This window comes from Triturus cristatus, chromosome 4_1 (genome assembly GCF_964204655.1).
Source record: "Triturus cristatus chromosome 4_1, aTriCri1.1, whole genome shotgun sequence".
Classification (NCBI taxonomy): Eukaryota; Metazoa; Chordata; class Amphibia; order Caudata; family Salamandridae; genus Triturus; species Triturus cristatus.
This window is the reverse complement of record NC_140585.1, coordinates 819,495,789-819,516,374: the sequence shown is the minus strand read 5'-3', so window position 1 is coordinate 819,516,374 and position 20,586 is coordinate 819,495,789. Positions and strand designations below refer to the sequence as shown.

At 46.4% G+C, this 20,586-nt stretch overlaps 1 protein-coding gene across 3 annotated transcripts in view; it reads right to left on the bottom strand.

Annotated features, from left to right (window-relative positions):
- Positions 1 to 20,586, bottom strand: part of RAP1B (RAP1B, member of RAS oncogene family) — a 493,712-nt gene that overhangs the window by 154,081 nt on the left and 319,045 nt on the right. For all 3 annotated transcript variants that reach the window (XM_085653470.1, XM_085653469.1, XM_085653471.1), the window contains one exon: positions 6,578 to 6,718. In XM_085653470.1, coding sequence (XP_085509596.1) covers positions 6,578 to 6,718 — 141 coding nt within the window. The remainder of the gene's footprint in view (positions 1 to 6,577; positions 6,719 to 20,586) is intronic.

The window sequence follows — 20,586 nt, the reverse complement described above, 5'->3', positions numbered from 1 at the left end:
ATTTGCATAGGGATCATAAACCGGTTTTCCTCTTTTCTCATCTCTTCCACTGGTGTCAGATGCTCTTGCATTATGATCAATGATAGCCTCTCTCCTCTTCCTTCAGTGTCACTAAAAACCGGTCTACCCTCCCTTGACCTCTTGTGTTACTGATGGCCCGTATTTTCTTCTTGCCTCTGGCATTTGGGTCACTGCTACCCTGTCTCCCCTCTTTGCTCTCTATCACTGGTGTCAGTGATGGCCAGTCTCCTCCTCTTATCTCTGTAAGGGTAGGAGGCACTGAAAGGTTATTGGTAACCATAGTGCTAGAGACTAGTTAAAAGACACAGGATGTCTATTCTTCCTTGTCTCTTGCATTGGTCACTGATAGAATGTCCCCCCTCCCTTGATTTAACCCTGTTGGTCACCGATAGGTTATCAGGGACTCCAGTGCCAGGGACCAGGGGGATGCAACAGACTATCTAATATTCTTGTTAACGCCACTGCTAACATGGTCTCCTAGTGCTGTTCCCCTGCACTGGTCACTCTGGTAGCCCCGGTGGGTCCCTAAATGCTAGCGTCCCTGCCACCCATCTCGTATTTCTTTCCCGTGCCCTTGGTGTCACCGATAGCCGCTCCCTCGACACTGTTATTGGAGCACTTTTCCCCTTCAGTGTCCCTTCCCGTGCCCTTGGTGCCACAGCCACCGTAACTAATCTCTTGTGCCCATTGTTGGTCCACCTGCTCCTATTCCTTGCCCCTCTGGTATTGGTGCCACTGTCAGCCAGGACGCTCTTCCTGCGCTCTTGGGGGCATATTATCAAGCCAGGCGATAAAATTATTGCCACTTTAGCGGCAGAAAACTGCTGCTAAAACTGCGATAATGGGCTTGATAATATGCCCTGGACTGGAGAATTCCAATTAGAGCCCATGTTAGACGTCCTTCACATTTAACTTGGGCTTCAATTGGAATTCCGTAGAGCCTATTATCAAGCCCATTATCGCCGTTTTAGCTGCAGTTTTCTGCCGCTAAAGCGGCAATAATTTTATCGCCTGGCTTGATAATATACCCCCTAGTATCTGTCAAGAGGAAATAATGCTTTTACGGATCAAAAGACTTGGCATTTTCAGGACGAACGCCTGCGCTTCTCCTTTTCCATCCTCCTTTCATCTCACAGTCTCACCCATGTGTTCATACCCCCTTCTCTGTTTGCGACACACACACACACACACACACACACACACACACACACACACACACACACACACACACACAGACGTCGCAGTAGACCAGTGGGTTCTCAGCCCATCCCCTCATCGGAGCACACGCAGCAACCTCCCACCATCTCCTTCATCCTTCCATCGGGCTGCTCTGTGCCTTTCTGCTTCAGCCGGGCCCCCGAACTGGCCCACATCAGCGTGGGGGCGGACAATGAAGATGCAGAGCCAGGCGCCCCCCTCCTCAAGAAGCTGTGGTGTAGGAGAGTAGGGTCTGCTTTCTATGTTCACCCCCACTTTTTGCTTTTGCTTTACTGGTTTTCGACTTAGATGTGGCTGTGGGCCTGCTGATCAGACCCACAGCCCTGCTGTTCTCTCTCTAAATTAATACTATGTACTTTAGGTGCATAACCCATTTGGATAGGATCACCTTATTGGCCCCTGTACAGTGTACCCTAGGTACCCAGGGCATAGGTGTACCCTAGGCCTACCAGGGGCTGCAGCATGTATTATGCCACCCCTGGCCTGGCCTTCCATTTTGACACAACTGGCTGATCACTCAGCTGGGGCAAGGTCGTGTAATCACCCCTTGCTTAGGTGTAGTATTCCTATACCTAACTTACATATAGACACATGTGTACCTATCAGTCACTCCTATGGCAGGCCTTAACAATCCTGGAGGCAGAGTGCTTGGTAACATGTGAGATGGTGCTCTAGCATGAGCTGAGCCTGTCTGCAGCTTTCGGAACCATGTCCTTATAGCTGTTCTATGATATAGCCTACCATATACTCTTAAAGTGCCTTATAATCTTAGACGGTTATGGTAACTATGGTTTGGCTTTATCGAAACATGTCGTGTAAGGTGTCTAACACTGTGGAATAATACCCCCATACCATTTCTGGACATGAGGATATTATTCCCCCCTTCTAGAGGGAAAGACATGTTAAAATCATACTTCACTGTTTGCCTCTGACCAAAGCCTCAGCATCACAAAATGGATGCTGCTGCCACGACACAAGTCTGACCTCCTGCAGCTGGGAGTGATCCCAGCCAGGGAGGCCTGGACAATAGGTTTCCTGCTTGGGGAGGTGCTAGCACCTCCCCAGACAGCCTTTAGTGTATTGGGGCAGGGTGGGCTGAAAGGAATGAGACATGCCTGGGGCACACAAGGTGTTCCTTGCATAGTCCAGTTCAAACCGGCGCTGGGGCACTCCAGCCCCAGCTCTGGCGCGAAACTGGACAAAGGGAAGTGGGTGTAACCACCCCCTCCCAGGTCCCACCCATAAGGCGTGACCTAGCAGGTATATCCCAGCCCCCCAGATTAGTATAAGAGTGGGAGTTGGGCCTCAAGACTTTAGATTATCCTGAACCTGCAAAACTGAACAGAAACTCTGGACCTTCGACATTCGACGAAAGAAGAAGACTGAAGAATCTCCCTTGTAGCCAAGGAGTGGCTACCCTGTGCAAACAGGCACCATCAAGAGACTACCCTTTGCTTTGCGACCGTTCTACGAGGAACCGACTGCAGAGCCCGACCAGAGCCTTGACTTCCAGACTTCTCCGACCCTCATCCACATCTGCAGCAGAGCTGAGATCCGTGGAGGCGACGAGCGACGTGGGACCGGCTACCTGGAAAAAGTGGCTAGTAACTTACAGCGCAGCTTCTGAGGTACCCTCGAAGTTGTGCACCGGGGATTGAGAAGCCCCAACCCCAAGCACCATCTGCACCGAAGACCAGCCCCCCACACTCCAAGAGTCCTGCGTGGGGCCCTTCAGCATTTTCCTGCTTGCCGCGTCTGTCCGGTTGCTTGCCCGCTGGCTAGTGGCCTCTGTGAAGACGCACCCTGAAATCTTCTGCGCTGGTTTGGCTCCTCCAGACTGGCTCCCGCTTCTCTGCAAAGAAGAAGCACCCCAGACCTTCCTGGTCTGCACCAGAAGCAAGTCCTTCGTTCTTCGTGGGTTCCGCTTGCCAAGGCTTGGTGAGTCCTAGTCCAACTTAGACGCCGCCGACAGCAAGAGCCTTCGTGGGACAGCTCGCCTCCTGGTCCTGGTCGTCCTCGACGCTTCCTGGTCCTCCTGGCTGCAGCGACAAGCTTCACCTTCACCTGCAAGTCTTCACGACATCGCCTGGTTCCTTCCTGGTTCCACGTGGTCACTGGCTAGTGACCTTGACTCTGTCCTTTCTGCTTGCAGGTTTCTTCTCTTCTTGATCCCAGCCTTGGGATCCACCGGACACTCTTCACTGACTGCCTGTCAGCATCTTTCTTCAGGCATCCATAGGAGTCGACGACGAAAACGACGCATCTTCACCCCTATGCACCCGCAGCCTGTGGGCTAGGTAACTTGGGTACTCCGGTGCTCATCAGGATAGTGACTATCCTAGTGTCTAGTTTTCCAGTCTCAACTTCCTAGCTACTCCGGAAGTGTCCTAAATCTACCGTTTTCTAAACTGTACTATTGCTATTGACTTTTACGCATTACGCGTGAGTGTTTCCACTCTGCACACGAATCCCGTGGGCCTCCCACTTCCTAACTAACGCTAGTGTAGTGTAGCCCCAGCGATTCCCTAGGCCTAGGCCTATTCTATTTCCGTGACAGTGGTTCTTATACCACTTACTTAGTATATGGTTTGCGTGGCCCCTAGGGCCTAACTGTATTACTTACCCGTGTGACTTAATGTATGCATAAATAAGACTGTGTTGTACTTACCGCTAATCTCATAAAGAGTGCTGAGGGTTTGCTTAGAATAAATACACTTTATTTTATATATATATCTGTTGTGGTGTCCTTTCATTTGGTATTCAAGGGATTACATATGGTATCACAGCTGGCTTCACATGCCATTCAGAGTTTAGCCTAAGACTGCTCTTGTCCATGCTACCACTAGGATAGCTGATCTATAAGGTTGACTTTACAACCAATCACCTTAAGGGTATTTGGACTGATATAAGGTGTACACTATAACTAGTGACATCATACATCAGGCCAACTTCTCACATGTGGCCTCAGGCGGGCTCTGCCTGTGTTCAGTAATCATGGCTGCCCCTCCTAACGGCCTGCATGCTGCTGTTGCCGAGCTGTAAACTCTTAGGCTCTGGGAGGAGGCGCTGCGCGGGAGGTAGCGGATTTTTCACCCTCCGTTTTCCTTCCTCTGGAGGGCTGTGCACTCGCCCGGGGGTGGCAGAGAGCGAGCCAGGGGCTTCAGGGTATTAGCACCACCACAAAGAGTGAGATCTGAGCGAGGAAGGGGCCGCCAACAGTGCCTCAAGCCTGGGATCACATTGTACTCCGGGTACAGAGGGGCCGCATGCCCGCCACCGCCTGGCCGGGCAGCATGCCTGCCACCGCCTGGCCTGGAATAACAGCTCCTTCTCTTCACGTGCCACCTGCTTAAGAGAGGGCTACCCGGGGTACCCACATCGTCATTTATTAACTCAGTGAGGGAGAGAATTATAAACATGTGCACGCCATGACTTATTTGCTCTGCTTTTTCTGCCGAGCCACTTGGACGGCCTCGGCTGCGAAAAGGTTTCTTGTCTTTATGGGGCCATGTGTTTGGCCCTATTAAGATAAGAAACCTTTGGCGATAAACGCAAAGCAGGCCAGGCTGTCCAAATGGGACGGCTCAGAAAGCCAAGCAAATACGTCACCGACACCTCTTTTCCAATGGCTGGCCACCGTTTAGCATAAACGGTGACACCAGCCAATGGAAAAGAGGGGCGGGGCTTAATGCCCCTTACAGAAAACACCACATCTCATTAAATCTCGCCAGTGAGACAGCGCATTCACGCAGCCTACGCCAGGCGAGACCAAAAAAAAAGTCAGATAAACAGAAAGACCATCACCACAGCGTGTCAAGCAAGGTGACTAATGACTTAAGCAGTACTTGGAGAGAAATAGTTTAAAAACCTTCCTCAGGACGAAAAATGACAGAAAAATGTGCTCAAGTCCTAAACACCAAGATTTTTGGTCAATTAAGTAGTAAAAAGACACATTTAGAGCAAATATAACTTAGTAGCTTTGCTGCCCAGCCTTTGCATGACTAGAAGAGCAGTCACAATTGTGCGAATACACAGCTGGTGTTTTTTTTAATTTTTTTTTTTATTAGGAGGATACATTCTCTATCAAAGTAAAAGAAAACCAAAAAAAAAAAAACATTTTCCTGGACTAATCTCAAAGCGGACCATTAAAGCCAACCTTCTGGGATGGCTGGAAGCTGTACCTTGCTGCCAAGAATTTTATATATAGTAAGAATTGTAAGCAGTTCCGGGGAGGGGTATTTTCTAAACCATTATGAAAAATTGAAATTTCCAAATCTTAGTTAAGTCAAACTTCTAAAAATAAAATATTAAAGATTCCATATGATTCAAAGCTTCTCCGCATAAATTCCCATGCCAGAGACTGCAATTTCCATGAATTATTTTTAAAACCTAACCAAATGAAAGAAGAAGAACTTGAGGAATAAGGGCTTTCACATTTAACTAGAGGAGGGTAAAAAGTCATGTAAAAAGCAGGCTTTAAAGTACATCGGTCTACTCACCCGTTTTTTTAGCTCATTTACTGAACTTCACAAAACCCATTTTCTTCCTAATGTCATAATAGTATCTGCAAACACCAGCCTTTTCAATACACCTAAAAGTTAATGTTAACAGCCTGGCTCTGAATCTGGCTGGTCTAGTATAATTCTGACAACACGTCTGAAAACTTGGTTTTGAATATGTGCTGACTAAGCTCTAGAAGAAACGCTGACCTATGTTGGGCGAATCCCTAAGCGGCAAAAATAAATCACGGACTGAAGGAGATGACATTGAAGCAGTCTACAAACAGGGTACTAAAGTAAGAACTTAGCAAATAAACAAGCATTTGCGGCCAAAAATCAATAACACGGTGAAGGTAAAAAACTGAAACCCTGATCGCTCTTACAGAAGCAATACATTAGTGTCGGGGAAAAAGGCTGTAACCACCACAAATGGGAGCTCTCTGGCCATTTTTATGCAGCTTTTCATACGAGTGCGCATCTACAAAATCAATATGGATAAAAGCAAAAGCCTGAAGGGAATAGGTTTTAAGCAGAATTCTTAGGAGAGACTACCAGATTGTCTTCAATAATGTCATGACCAACAGATGTTTTGCTGCTTCTTTTTGCATGGAGAGTTGCATATTCATTACCTTATTCAGAATTATGATTTGCTTTGTAAATTAAAACAGACTAAACAGTTTCAAACTGGATAATGAAAGCATCACAATCATTCAACTCAAGGTGGCACTACAAGGCCATACCAGTAGCAGAATGGACGCCATATACATACAACTAATATTAATTTTCTAGGCAAGCATTTTATATAAAAAAAATATATATATTTTAGGAAAACTGCTCACATCATCCGTATCTTTGACTCGAAGAATCTGTTCTCGTAGGTCCTGTAAGTCATTAAACGTAGATTGTGCCGTTATGGAATATACTAATGCAAAGCCTTGTCCGTTTTTCATGTAGAGGTCTCTCATTGCTGTAAATTGTTCCTGTGTCATAAAATGGTACAAATAAAAATCCAGAATTGTACAGATTTCAAACCGAAATATTATTTAAAAAATATATGTTTGAGTTGTATCCACAAATAAAATGAACTCTAACACGTAAATAATACATTCACATAAGGGCAAAATCAATGCATCATATACAAAAGAACTTTTGCAGTGATATCAGCCCAGGGTAAATTTTCCCCTTTCCCCAATTAATTATATTCCTTTACTCAGTTTTTCATTGCATACTCGGTAGCTACTGCTCCTTCCCCGTCCTTTAACTAAATATAGGAGTTCAGTTACCCACCCTTGTGGTTTTCGTGCTTCCTTAGTTAATTGTTCTAAATATACACTATAGAAGTTACGATCTGCGAGATCTGGAAGATGCCAGAGTCATTAATGTGATATACCTTTGTCTTGGTGCATGCTGATGGCTGTACAACATGTATGTTTAAAAGGTTAATAAAGATATATTTAAAAAAATCTATATACACTATAGAAGTTCATAAAGGTCTAGAGTCTGAGTGAATTTTCGTGTTAGCATTTCTGTCCATTACACTAAACAGAAGTATTAAAAGTATTCTTTAACAATATGTACTACATTATTTATCATACAATACAAACCTTAAACATGACTGGGCTTAGACTCACAGCCCCCGCCAACCCCCAAAAAGCAGAGACACCAAAGAATTTAGCAGGTTAAACATACAGCTAAGAAGGCATTGCCTCGTCGGTTTAAAATTAATGATGTTCTTACTGCCTTGGAAAAATGCATACGCCGCAATCAAAAGGTGTAACCAATGTACCTGTACCTATTCTTGTTAAACTATCACCTTCAGTAACACCAAGGCTGGATAAAACAAATAGTTTACCTGTCGGTGTAGTTTTGCAGCTTGAAGATCTTCCTGGATTCACTATGCTGTGCATTATTCCGCGATCTGGTGGTTGGGTTCGGATTCGTAGTCTTTCCTTTTTTTTTTTTTTTTTGTAGCCCAGGTGGGCGTCGACGTCCCACCATTTAGTGTACCTCTCGTGACGTCGTCGTGCTTCCTGCGGAAGTCCCACCTTTGGGGCGCCATCTTCGGGTTCTTTTTTCCCTTCCACTCTTGTTTTTTTTTTTTTTTAACCCTAGGCGTTAAGTAATTTCCTTATATATATCCTTTCAGTTTTATCTCGTTATTTCAGTCTTTGTCCTGCCACCCTTTTTTCTCCTGCCTCATCTTCCTGGCGGAGGTGGGTGGGTTCGCTAGTGAATCCAGAAAGATCTTCAAGCTGCAAAACTACACCGACAGGTAAGAAACTATTCGTTTTGCAGCGTGAATCTTTCTGGATTCACTAAGCTGTGCATAGATTATGTAGCGGTTTGTTATCTCTGTGGCGGCTGGGTGGAAGATGAGCGTTGGTCGTTGAATACATGTTGGAGCACCTTCTGTCCTACTTGTGCTTCCTTGTTCATCTGTATATCCACGCAGTAGTGCTTGGTGAACGTGTGCACCGAAGCCCATGTTGCCGCCAGGCATATATAATGGGTGTATTTGCCAGAAAGGCAATTGTTGCTCCCTTCTCCCTTGTGGAGTGGGCCCATGGCCCCTCGGATAGTTCTTGCCCCGCCTGTTTGTGGCAGAATTGTATTGTTAGTGCAATCCATCGTGCGATGGTGCTTTTTGTCACTGGTCTACCCAGGAAGCTCGCTGCGAAGGACACAAAAAGCTGCTTGGTTTTCTTGTTTTCTTTTGTCCTCTCGATGTAGTGCATCACCGCCCTTCTAGCGTCTAGAGTGTGCAGTGCCCTCTCTGCGCTTGTCGCTGGGTTCTGAAAGAAACTTGGTATTTGAATGGTTTGATTTATATGGAATGCTGACACCACCTTTGGCATGAAGCGTGGGTCCGTTTTAATTACGACTCTGTCCTTGTGTATCTGGATGTAGGGCTCTTGCAGCGTTAGCGCTTGCAACTCGCTTACTCTGCGCAGTGAGGTTATTGCCACCAGAAAGGCTGTCTTCATTGTTAGCATTTGAAGGGAGGCCTTGTGAATGGGCTCAAAGGGTGCCTTCATAAGTTCCGTCAGGACTATGTTGAGGTTCCATGCCGGAGGCGGCATCCTCTTTGGTGGCGCTATTCTTTTTGCCCCTTCCAGGAATCTCTTTACTACCCGTAACGTAAAGAAGCTTCCTCCTGTCTCACCTCGTGTGTAAGCTACGATCGCCGCTAGGTGGACCCTCAGCGACGATGAGCATAGTTTCGCCTTTAGAAGGTGTGCGAGGTATCTAAACACCGTTGATTGCTTTGTCAATTTATTTTGCAGTTTATTTTTGCTGCACCACATTGTGAACCTTTTCCACTTTTCCCCATAACATTTTCGTGTTGTTGGTCTCCTTGCCTCCCGCAGCACTCGCATAGTGCTTGGAGGTAGTTTAAGGTGTGGTATGTCTTCAGGAGCCAAGCTGCCAGTCCGAGGCTCTCTGGCTCTGGGTGTAGAACCTCTCCGTTCTGCATGGAGAGTAAGTCCTTTCTTTTTACGAATTTGTGTGGAGGTCCCTGTGCCATCTCCACTATTTGTGAGTACCATGTCTTTCTTGCCCACTGTGGTGCCACCAGGATCATTGTCATGTTGCTGGTCTTGCACTTGTTAAGTACCCTGTGTATCAGTGGTATTGGTGGAAAAGCGTATGCAAGTGTCCTTGACCAACTTATCCATAGGGCATTCCCCATGGATTGTTTTTCTGGTTGTCTGGATGCGAAGTTTCGGCATTTTGCATTCAGGTGTGTTGTAAACAGGTCTACTGTCGGTGTACCCCACCTTTTGAATAGCCTTTGTGTTTCCTGTCCATTGAGCTCCCATTCGTGGGATGCAGAGGTCTGCCTGCTGAGCCAATCGGCTTCCACATTGTCCTTCCCTGGTAGGTGTATCGCCAGCAGGTCTATTTTGAGTGGGATGGCCCATCTCCAAATCTCTTGTGCCAGAGTTGAAAGGGGGAACAATTGTGTTCCTCCCTGCTTGTTGATGTAGAACATTGTGGTAGTATTGTCCGTCTGTATCAACACTTTTTGGTTGTATAGCTGCCTCTGGAAGGCCTTCAGGGCTAGCAGTACGGTCTTCAATTCCAGGTAGTTGATGTGTCTGACCGCATCTGCTGGAGTCCACAGACCACTCACTCTGAGCTTGTTCATATGCGCTCCCCATCCTATCTGGGATGAGTCTGTGGTAATGGTCACAGTTGGGCTTGGTGGTGTCAAGGGCTTTCCTATAGTTATGTTTTCCCTGTTCCACCATGCTATCTCCTCTTGCACTGCGTGCGTAACAACCACTAGATCCTCCCAACTTCCGTTTGCTTGTGACCATTGTTGTTGCAGCCATTCCTGGAATGGTCTCATGTGAAGCCGTACATTGGGGACTAGGTGAATGCATGACGCCATCATACCCATGATCTTGCTCGCTGTTCACTGTCAGAGCTCATCCCTTCTGGTAGAGACGCGTCTCCTTCAGCAGGGCTATTGTTCTCCTGTCGCTGGGCATGATCGTTTTGTCTATGGTGTTGATCTGCGCCCCCAGGAAGATCTTCACCTGTTCTGGTTCCATTGATGACTTCCCCCAGTGTATCGAGAACCCCAGGTTTGTTAGTGTTCTTGTCACCCGCTCTGCGTGTTCCTCGCACTTGTCGCGAGTACTTGCTTTGATTAGCCAGTCGTCTAGGTAAGGATACACATGAATCCCTTCCCTCCGTAGGTACGCTGCTACTGCTGCAAGGCATTTTGGGAAAACCCTTGGGGTGGACTTTAGACCGAATGCCAGGGTTGTGAATTGGTAATGATCCTGGTTGATGTTGAACCTTAACCGGTTTTTGTGGCGCCTGTTCATCGGGATGTGCAGGTAGGCATCTTTGAGATCCACGGTGGACATGAAGTTTCCGCCTCGTATTTGAGGTAGCACTTCATGAAGCGATGTCATTTTGAATTTTTGCGTCTTTATGAATTTGTTTAGGAATCGTAGATCCAGGGTGGGTCTTCGTGTTTCGTCCACCTTTGGGACCAGGAAGTAGTTTGAGTACACTCCCTTGTTCCTTTCTCTGCATGGCACTGGTTCTATGGCCTCCTTTTGGAGTAGTTGTAGCGCCTCCTCGGAGTTGAGCAAGCTCTTGACCAGAGCGCTGTCTTCTCTTTGTTTTCTTGTTTGGAGGTCTTTTTTCCAACTCTATGCAGTATCCGTACTGTATGACGTTGAGTATCCATTTGTCTGAGGTTATTTTTTGCCATTGTTGAAGGTAAAGTCCCAGTCTTCCGCCTAGTGGTGTTGCATGCTCGTAGGCATTTGGTTTGTGTACCCCCCTTACTGTACTTACTTTGTGCTTCACCCCTCGGGGTATACTTAGGGTGAGCATTTTCTTCAGTGCAAAGTCACTTTGAGGAGGGTTGGTCTCCCCGTCTTCTTCTCTGGCCACGTCCGTTTCCCCTACCGCAAAAGGACTGGCCTCGAGGTTGGTACTGCCAGTTTTGCTTCTGCTGTCCCTGCTGGCCATGACTTTCACCCTGCTGTCCTTGCTGGAATGTCTGGTGTGACGTTCCCGGCTGGTTTCCTCCCCTTCCGTAGGGTCTCCGAGCTGGGGTGCCTCTTCTCATCCCTCTGAATTGCAGGGCCCCCATGGACCTTGCAGTCTCATTTTCTTTCTTCAGTTGGGTGAGTTTTTCGTCCACCGGAGCACCGAACAGTGTCTCACCGTTGAAAGGGGTGTTCAGTATGTTGTTTTGGACCTCTTGCTTGAATCCTGAAATTCTGAGCCAGGCCTGCCTCCTTTCCGTGATTCCTATAGCCATCAGCCTGCTCGATGTCTCTGCCCCGTCAAATGCGGTCTTAATGCATGAGTTTGCAATATTCTTCCCTTCCTCCACCAGATGGGAAGCGCTCTGCTGGTATTGCTCGGGGAGATGTTTGATTAGGTCTCCCATCTCGTCCCAGTGCTGGTACTGGTGCCTGTTCAGTAGGGCATTGGAGTTCACCATGCGCCAGTGCATTGCCGCATTTCTCTCAACCTTTCTCCCGGTGAGGTCCACCCTTCTGCTCTCCTCGTCGGGAGGCGGCCCTGAGGTTGCCGGTATATTGGCCCTTTTCCTGGCCGTGGAGGCAATGATGGAGTCAGCTGTGACTGATCCTTTGATATATGGCGGGTCCTGTGAGGAGTGCTTGTATTTCTTCTCTGTTCTGGGAGTTATGGATCTGCAAGTTCCTGGGTCCTTGAACACCTCCTTCCCTTGGTTCATTACGCTTTGGAGCATGGGGAGGAACTGGCTTCTAGTCTGGATGGGGAGCAGTGTTTCGAGTAGAAAATCTGCTTTCGGCTTCTCCTCGTCCAATTTCACGCCAAAAGCTGCTGCAGCGCTCTTGACGACCATGTTGTATGCCCCAATGTCGTCTGGCGGCGAAGGCATCGAAGGATAGGTCTCCACGGGATCTTCGGCGTCGATGTCCTGCCATTCCAGCTCATGTGTCGTCGACGGCGCCGAACCGTAGATCGACTGCTGCTCCTCTTCCTCATCTTCTCCCTCATAGTAGGTGTCTTCTTCAGGATCTCCTGACTGCTCTTCGGCGTCTAACTCTTCCTGTTCTTCGATCGACGACATCCGTCGACTGTTTCGTTGGGATTTTGAATTTTTTCATTTTCTCATCGAACTCCTTCTTCCTCTGAAGGATGCTCTCCATCTCCGCCTCGAGCCTTCTCTTTTTCTTCTCCATTTCGGAGGCATGTTCGGCGTCGAGTGCTGGTCTTTGACGGAGCTTGCGTCGACGCGGCCTTGTCCTTTGTCGCCGAACGCCCCACCTCGTGGGCCTGCTTCGACGAACTCTGTTTCCCAGCGGCCTTCGGCACCTGGGAGTCCTTCTCGAAGGATCCGCTGGGCCTTTCGTCCTTGGATCCTCTCGCGGTCGTCGACATTTTCGGTGCCGGTGTTCCTTTCGAGGACTTTGACTCGGTTTTTCGAGAGTCACTCTCAGATTTTCAGGGCCCTTTCGGGGGTTTCGTACTCTACGTGTCTCCTACCTTGTCAGGCGTTTTCTTAACGGTCTCTGCAAACGTGAAGACATCAGGTCCCTCGGCGATGTTGTCTTCATCGTCGGTGGAGAGGCCCAGTTCGTACAGCGATGGGGCCATACCCTTGCCTTCCATGTTGAAGTTGGCTCTCCTCTGCCTTTCTCTCACCCGGAGTGTCTTCGGCATGAAGACGGAACAGGCGTTGCAGTCCTTGCTCTCGTGGTCGATCGGCAGGCAAAGGTTGCAGACCGGATGTTGGTCCTTCTGCGCGTATTTGTGGTGGCAGTTACGGCAGAATTTAAAGGGTGTCTTGTCAATTGCGCTCAGAGTCTGAGTGCGCATTTTCCGATGGGCGTCGAAGATTTAGGATCTCCTCCTTCGTCGTCCCGGCTGTATGCTCTTTCTCCCTGTAGTCTTCTATAAATTCTCCTTCGATGAAACTAGTGTATTTTTCTTCTTCCTTCGTTAAAAACTCTGGAGCTTCTCGATGACGATCCAGACCCAACGGCGGAAAAAAGAATCTGAAGATGGCGCCCCAAAGGTGGGACTTACGCAGGAAGCACGACGACGTAACGAGTGGTACACCAAATGGTGGGAACGTCAACGCCCACCTGGGCTACATAAAAACAACAAAACAAAAACAAAAGAGACTACGAATCCGGACCCAACCACCAGATCGCGGAATAATGCACAGCATAGTGAATCCAGGAAGATTCACGCTGCAAAACAAGTGGTTACTGGAAGTCTGGGGATGCCAGAGACATGAGTGTGCATAGTCATTAAATTAAGCTGCTAACACGTACAACATCAATTCACTACTAAAGATGAAACGGCATCAGCATGTAAGGAATCAACTAAGAAGTGCAAAAAAATGGTGAGGATGGGCTTTTCCACTGCAGATAAGATGCACAAAAAGGAATTGTTAAAACTTCTGTATCATTACCCACTCCATAACTCGAGAATAGCATCTCCAACGGCAAACCGCTTGCACTGGTTAAGTGTCAGCCACTAATTGTGGACAGAAGCAGGAGGAGCTAAGCAAGTGCTCTATGCACAATACTTTCTTACTACTATCTTCTGGAAAGACTACTATGGAGACGAAAACACTACGGAGATAACAGACTATGGAGATAACATCCCAGAAAAAATCTGAAAAGGAGTTAAACCTGCCATTAATACATAGAACAATGCCTTCTAAAACATGTAGGCAAGCACCTTTCATAATGGGGGCAAATTAGTAGAGATCTCAAAAAGCATCTGTTGATGCTATAGTCCTCAAATGAGAAGAATGCAACAATTTTGAAGTAAAACCTTAGTTTTCAGGTCATATCCTAGTTGGGAGGCGCCCATTCCCCTATCAGTTTGCCTGTTTACAATCAGTAACTACAGCTACCTGAGAATGACAAATCTGCACTTATTGCTTTAAAGTGTTGCATTTGCCACCGTCATAAAAGCACACACTGTCTGACGACAGTATTCGGTTTTAGTTTCCCCACTTTGCTGTAGGCGTATCGTCAAGGACCCTTACGGTTTTCCTGCATCTGTTTTTCTTGCACCCATTTTTGTGTTTTCCTAAAATATTATTCTGTTCCTCCAAGTAAAGATGTGCTCTTGGTAAACATATTTCATATTTAGAGTCTGAACCTCTGGCCTAAATCCCAGGCCTTTTTAGCCAGGAATGTATTTCTAGCACCCATCCAGCGCTGATCAATCGTTAGAAGCAAGTGCTAAAGGAGAATTTGTAATTCTAACGTTGTACCCAAAAGTTGCAATATCCCTTTTTGTCATATGATTGTTTTTAAATATTTTATTGGGATGTGAACCACTGTGGTATATTTTCCCTAACCCAGTCCTTGCTATGGTGACAATAATCATATCCATCTCAGATATCCCTAGTCTTAAACAAGCTAAAAATGAAACACCAATAGTAACAGTCCAGCTCAAAATACCGTGCCACCTCAACCAAATCCACACTGAATTCAGCCATGTTGAGCCTCCTCCATGAAATGAATTTGTGCTACTATGGCACTGCAAGCACAATTACATGCCTATTCCAAACATGTTGACCGCCCAAGTGGAGCAGGTTTCTTTAAGACTTATGCTGTCCACTTTACAATGCGTTAAAAGCCATAGCCTGTTGCAAGAAGATTGAGTTGGGTATGAAGTCTTGTATAGGAAGGCCGTCTGGAAATCATCTTCCACCATCTCAATGTGAAATTAAGATGCAACTGGCAGTATGACAACATAGAAACTTACTGGATGCTGCTTCTTCTCATAATTGATAACATTCCAAACAGTCTCTTCCATAAAAGTACGTTATATTTTCATTTATTTTTTCCTTCAGATACATCGAGAATGTAATCTTTCAATGCTTCAGAAGTCAGGTCTCTTTGGGGGTGGATACATCTTTTGTTCAATGGGCAGAAAAGTTATCTTTACTGATTGTGACTCTTAAAATACATTTCTATTCTAAGACTAAATTTGACTGCATGGTTTCTTTTGAAGGAATGTATCCATCTTGGATTCAGTGCACACGTTTTCGGCAGCAGGGATATAGGACTTTGAATAATTTTATATCCGGCATCTCATTTAATATTCCTTTCAGAGCAGGAACTTTTACAGTGGCAACCCCCAAATCTTTACACTATGATGCAGTTCAAGGTATCAAATTTGAAATTCTTTGCCTCGACTCTTCAGAGGCTGATGGCTGATGTCTTTTCAATACTTACTGAATGGACTTTGAGATTAACGGCTTATTTTACTTGAATGTGGCACTGCATGATTTATCATTCTTAAACGCTTTCATGGCAGATCTTGGAAGACTGAGGAGCTTGCAGCCCTGAAACCTCATTACATAGAGTACGTTTTTGTTTAAACCTCTCAACCATTCCACTGCTGTGGTTCAATGTCAAGCTCAGACTACAAAGGTTTTCATTACACAGGAACACATGATCAGATTACGGATAAGGAGTATGTTGCCCTGTAAGCATCTATTTGTAGCGTGCAATGCTGCAGATTCACATGCTATGCACACTCTTGCCATCTAAGGTTGGGCTTGGACTCTACAACTTGTTTTTCTCAAAGAAGTCTTTTTAGGTCTCGCCTGGCGTTAGCAGCGCGCATGCTCCTCGCACAGCGTACGATGGCCCCTACCTACTCCCACCACTCGCGGGATGGGCTTGTTTAAGTTAGCCTGTAACTTCCTGAAGACTGTCTTCCTTGCTTTGCGGTTTCGCCTGCAAGCTGCCCCTTCGAGCTATCCTACAGTCTCTGAGAATAACGAAAACGTTGACGTGATACGAATCAAACTCAAAAATAAGCACTCCGAATTAAAATGTAGTTTTATCGAAACGCTCCCGAAGCGCAGTGAGTTGTTTCTCTGACCCTTCTCAGGGGTACGTACGTTTATTTGATCTGCAGGTCGCACATTTATCCCTGCAGCATCTACAGCGCTGCAGTGATCTGATGGACTGCCATCTGCTTTTAAGCCTGAAAAAGAATGGCACCTTATCATCTGAATTGTATTTGCTTTCAGATGTGGTGCTCGTTTTCAGTTGTCTTGTTAATGAAGTCTGACTGCGCTTCTCCGGGCAGATGGCAGTTACATCTCCACAGATGTGACATTAACTCACTGTGCTACCTCGCAGCCTCTTCCCAGTCCCATACGAAGTTGGCTTTATATGAGACTGACTTCATTCAGCACATTTTCCAGTCGTCTGCAGAGCCATCACTCCATCTCCCCCAAAAGTTGCCTGTCCCTTCCACTTCCTGAGATGAGGCGTTTGGTGTGTAGGAACCAAGGGACCTCTGGAGGACAGAGCTGGAAAACCTCTGCCGGAGAAAGGATGGACCCCCAGCAGCCTCTGTGGGCCTACAAGACCCTCCCATGGACTGCTACATGGGACTTCTCATGACGTGGGCGCTCAGCCTGCTGACAGGTAAGGCAGCCTGCTTAGAATCAGGCACTGGTCGCTGGTGCCGGAGGCAAGCGACACCATAACAGTACAGGCTGCTAGAATAGCTCCCAGGCATCTTTAAGCGCTTGAAGTGCATTTCAGAAGTGAACATACTGGAGCGAAGCAGCTTGTTGTGCTGTGTAAGTAATAACTGTAGTGTGGTGGGGTGTCCAGAGCTAAGGGGGCGCCTTCGCTATTGACCGCAAAGCGCTGTATGTCTGAGAAAGCTGCGTGTCAGAGGTCTGTGCATCAGTTATCTCATAGAGGGTTCTGTGCACGCGTGGCTGTGCCAGAAGGATCGGTGTCTTGGTGGGCTGCGTGGCTGGGATGCCTTTGTGGCAGAGATGGCTGTGGACCAGAGATGTCTCTTCATCTGCGAGGGCTATCATGTGCTTTAGAGAGCTGTATCTCCAAGGAGGCGTGTGCCAGAGAGGGTTGTAGCTCGAGAAAGACTGTATACGACGGGTCAGTGTCTCCGAGGGATGTGTCCAAAGAGGGGTGTTTACCGGAGGGGACGGGATCTCAAGAGGGCTGTGTTAGAGAGCTCTGCATGTCACACAGGGCGGTGCGCTGGCCTACGAGGTCTCTGCGTCGTAGAGGACTGGCAAACAGAAGCTTTGGTGTCACAGAAGGTTGTGCGTCAGGTCTGCGTGTCAGAGAAGGCTGCGTACCAGAGAAGAAAAGGGACTGCTTGTCAGAGAGTGTTGTGTGACACATACCAGTATCTCAGGGAGGACTGTGTGTCACACATAGCTGTGTCCCAGAGGTGTGTGATGTATGTGGAGGCTGTGTCCCAGAGAGGACTGTGTGTTTGTATGGGAGAGGTCCGTTTGTCACACATAGCTGTATTCCAGAGGGGTGGGTGTGTGTGTGGTGGCTGTGTCTAAGAGGAATTTGTGTTAGAGAGGACTGTGTGTCACACATTGCTGGACTGTGTATTTGTGCGTCACTGTGCACATACCAGCGTGTTGTGTGTGCACAACACTGAATTATTAGTGTGTTTACAGCTTTCTTTGCGTGGCAGTGTTTGCGAAACGCACACTACAGCATTGTTTGTTTACAGTATGGTGTGCACAGAATTGAGTATTTACGGCTTTGGAAGTACACAACACTGTCTAGCTGTGTATTGATGTGCAACATGGTATGTTGCTTTGCATTTACCCCCCTGTGTAGAGCATTGCGGAGATACTGTATTCTGTGTAACAGACACGTGGGTGTATAGCGCTTTATTTACATTATGTTTAGAAGCTGCAGAACTCACTTTACAGCATATACTGCTTTACTTACAGTATTGCTTAAAACATTGTGTATATAGTGTGAATGCAGCTTACGTATGTGTGCAGCATATGTGGCTGTTAATCTCTGCCGGACCTCGTGCTGCAGCACCCGCAGCATGTGCTGCACTTGTTCAAGGCAGGGCCCGTTTCAGGGCCTCCACCTAATTTACCCCAACCTTTAGGGCACGGATGAGCTCGGGAAGACTAGTGGCAGCACATTTTTTTCTTTTCTCAGTGTCTCTTCAGACACTTTGCAATTCACTGCCCGCATTCTTCTGGTAAATATCTCTTAACGTGCTCATATGTTTAAGGAGTTTTAATAATAGCTTATTAGTAGAAAGATCCCGACATTTTTATTCGAAAAGCTATCAAGCTATATCTTTTCCTGACAACCACTGGGCTGTTTACCTTTGACTGACAGACTACAAGAAAAAAAAAAAAAAAGACAAAAAGCCAGGAAGTTAATTTTAATTTGTGCATTTCACAAAGTTGCAAAATGGCAATGTGACATAATTGGGGCCACTGGAATGTGTCTACGGTTTCTGCTTTTTGTGCATCCACACTCAAAAACATTCTAGCACACACTGCTCTTCTCTGCAACACTCTCCATCCTTCTGCCTACCACTGCTCTTATACTCATCACTCTGTCCTTCTGCATCACACTGCTGTTCTCCTCCTCCTTCTCCTAAAATCTCCCTAACACTGCTCTTCTACACCTATCTACTTCCTTATGACTAATACTAAGCAAATCTTACCTTCCTGCTACTTCACACTAGTCTTCTACTCCTCACACTCCTTTCATATCCCTCCTACTACTCTTCTACTCCTCTCTCCATCATGCCTCATAATACTCTCCCCACTCCCCTTTCTTCTGCCTCATGCTACTCTCCTCCTCACTATACTTATTACCCTCATGCTATTCTTCTACTCACTCTCTGCCCAAAATCTTAAACACTGCTCTTGTCCTTCTAACGCTATGCGTTAAACTACTACACACAACAATTACAATTCAACCAACATAAAGGCACAACATATCACATACAAACACTCAATAAGACATACTTCAAATACAATACCATTAGCAAAGCAAATAGCTTTAACTTAAACAAAGGCGAGACCTATTGCATTTCCAATGCTTGTTTTATTGCTGATGTGGCATCAAGTCTCACCTTCGAGAGAATGCAAATGTTCAACGTCTCCATTGTTAGAGTGTTCATTTTTACCCCACCATTGTAGCAAGTTACGATACTAATTGTTACTGAACATGTGTGTAACATGTTTAATTGGTACAGATATATGTATATGGCTGTGGATGATTACAGGGTAACATGCTCCATTAGTAGCATGTGTTTGCTGCAGATACACATGCTATGCATAGACTGTAAAGCAGTACTCTTAGCACAGTGGCTCTAGGCATTAGATGGTGCAGACGTTTGAAATCGCGTATGTCCCAAAGAGACTGCTGCCTTGCCTTGAATATTCACGCAATAGTACCTTGTGAACACGTGTGGATTAGACCAAGTAGCAGCCTTACAAATATCAGCTAAGGGAATATTTCCCAAGAAAGCTATTGAAGAATCCTTCCTTGTAGAATGTGCTCGTGGAATAGTTGGGAAAGTTCTTTTGGCCTTTACATAAAAAAATCTGAATCCATTTTGCAATTCATCTTGCGATTCCCGCTTTAGAAATGGCTTTACCCTTTCTTGGATTTGAGAAAGTTTCTGCCATGGTGCCTGACTTAGGGAAGAAAACCAGTAAATCAAGTGTTTGGTTTAAATGGAATGGAGAGATGACCTTTGGGAGAAATTTAGGATTTTCACAGAGATATACCTTACCCTGGAAAACCTGAACGCAAGGCCATTTTATTTAAAGAGCGTGAATTGAATTGCGTTAACTCTTCCCAGATAAGTTAAAGCTACATTCCAAGAGAGGAACGGCAAAGGACAAGAATGCAGCAGTTCAAAAGGTGTGGACATTAGCTTTGTAAGAACAACATTTAAATTCCATGAAGTACTGGTTGTAGATGTGGGAGAGTTATTCTTTTAAGACCTTCCATAAAAGCTTTGCCAACAGGTGTACGAAAAAGTGGCTTGCTGTTTTGCAGGTACGGTCACAATCGGTGCCAGGTGCAATCCTTTGGAAGTGTAAGCTAAGTGTAATTTCTTAAGTATTTAAGGTAACATGAGATCTGTTGTACCGTAGGAGTGCAAGGATCTATACGCTGGTCTGTACAGTAGTGTATAAAACGCTTCCACTTGGCTGCATAACAAGCTCTTGTGGTAGGGCGTCTTGCCTCCTTTAGAATGTCCATACATTTGGAAGGTTATTGCAAGTATTCAAACGAAGACTTCAGGAGCCAGATTGCCAGGCTGAGTTGTTTGGGGTTTGGGTGTCTGACACTGCCCTTGCTGGGAGTAAGAAGATCTGGTATGGAACTTATCGTTCGTTACTAGGGACAACTAATAGAGTTGTGAACCAGGGCTGTCGCACCCAGGTGGGAGCTATGAGAATCATCTTGAGAGATGTCGGTCTGAGATTCCTGACCAGATTTGGAATGAGTGGGAGAGGCGGAAAAGCATATGCAAATATACCAGACCAGTTCATCCAAAGAGC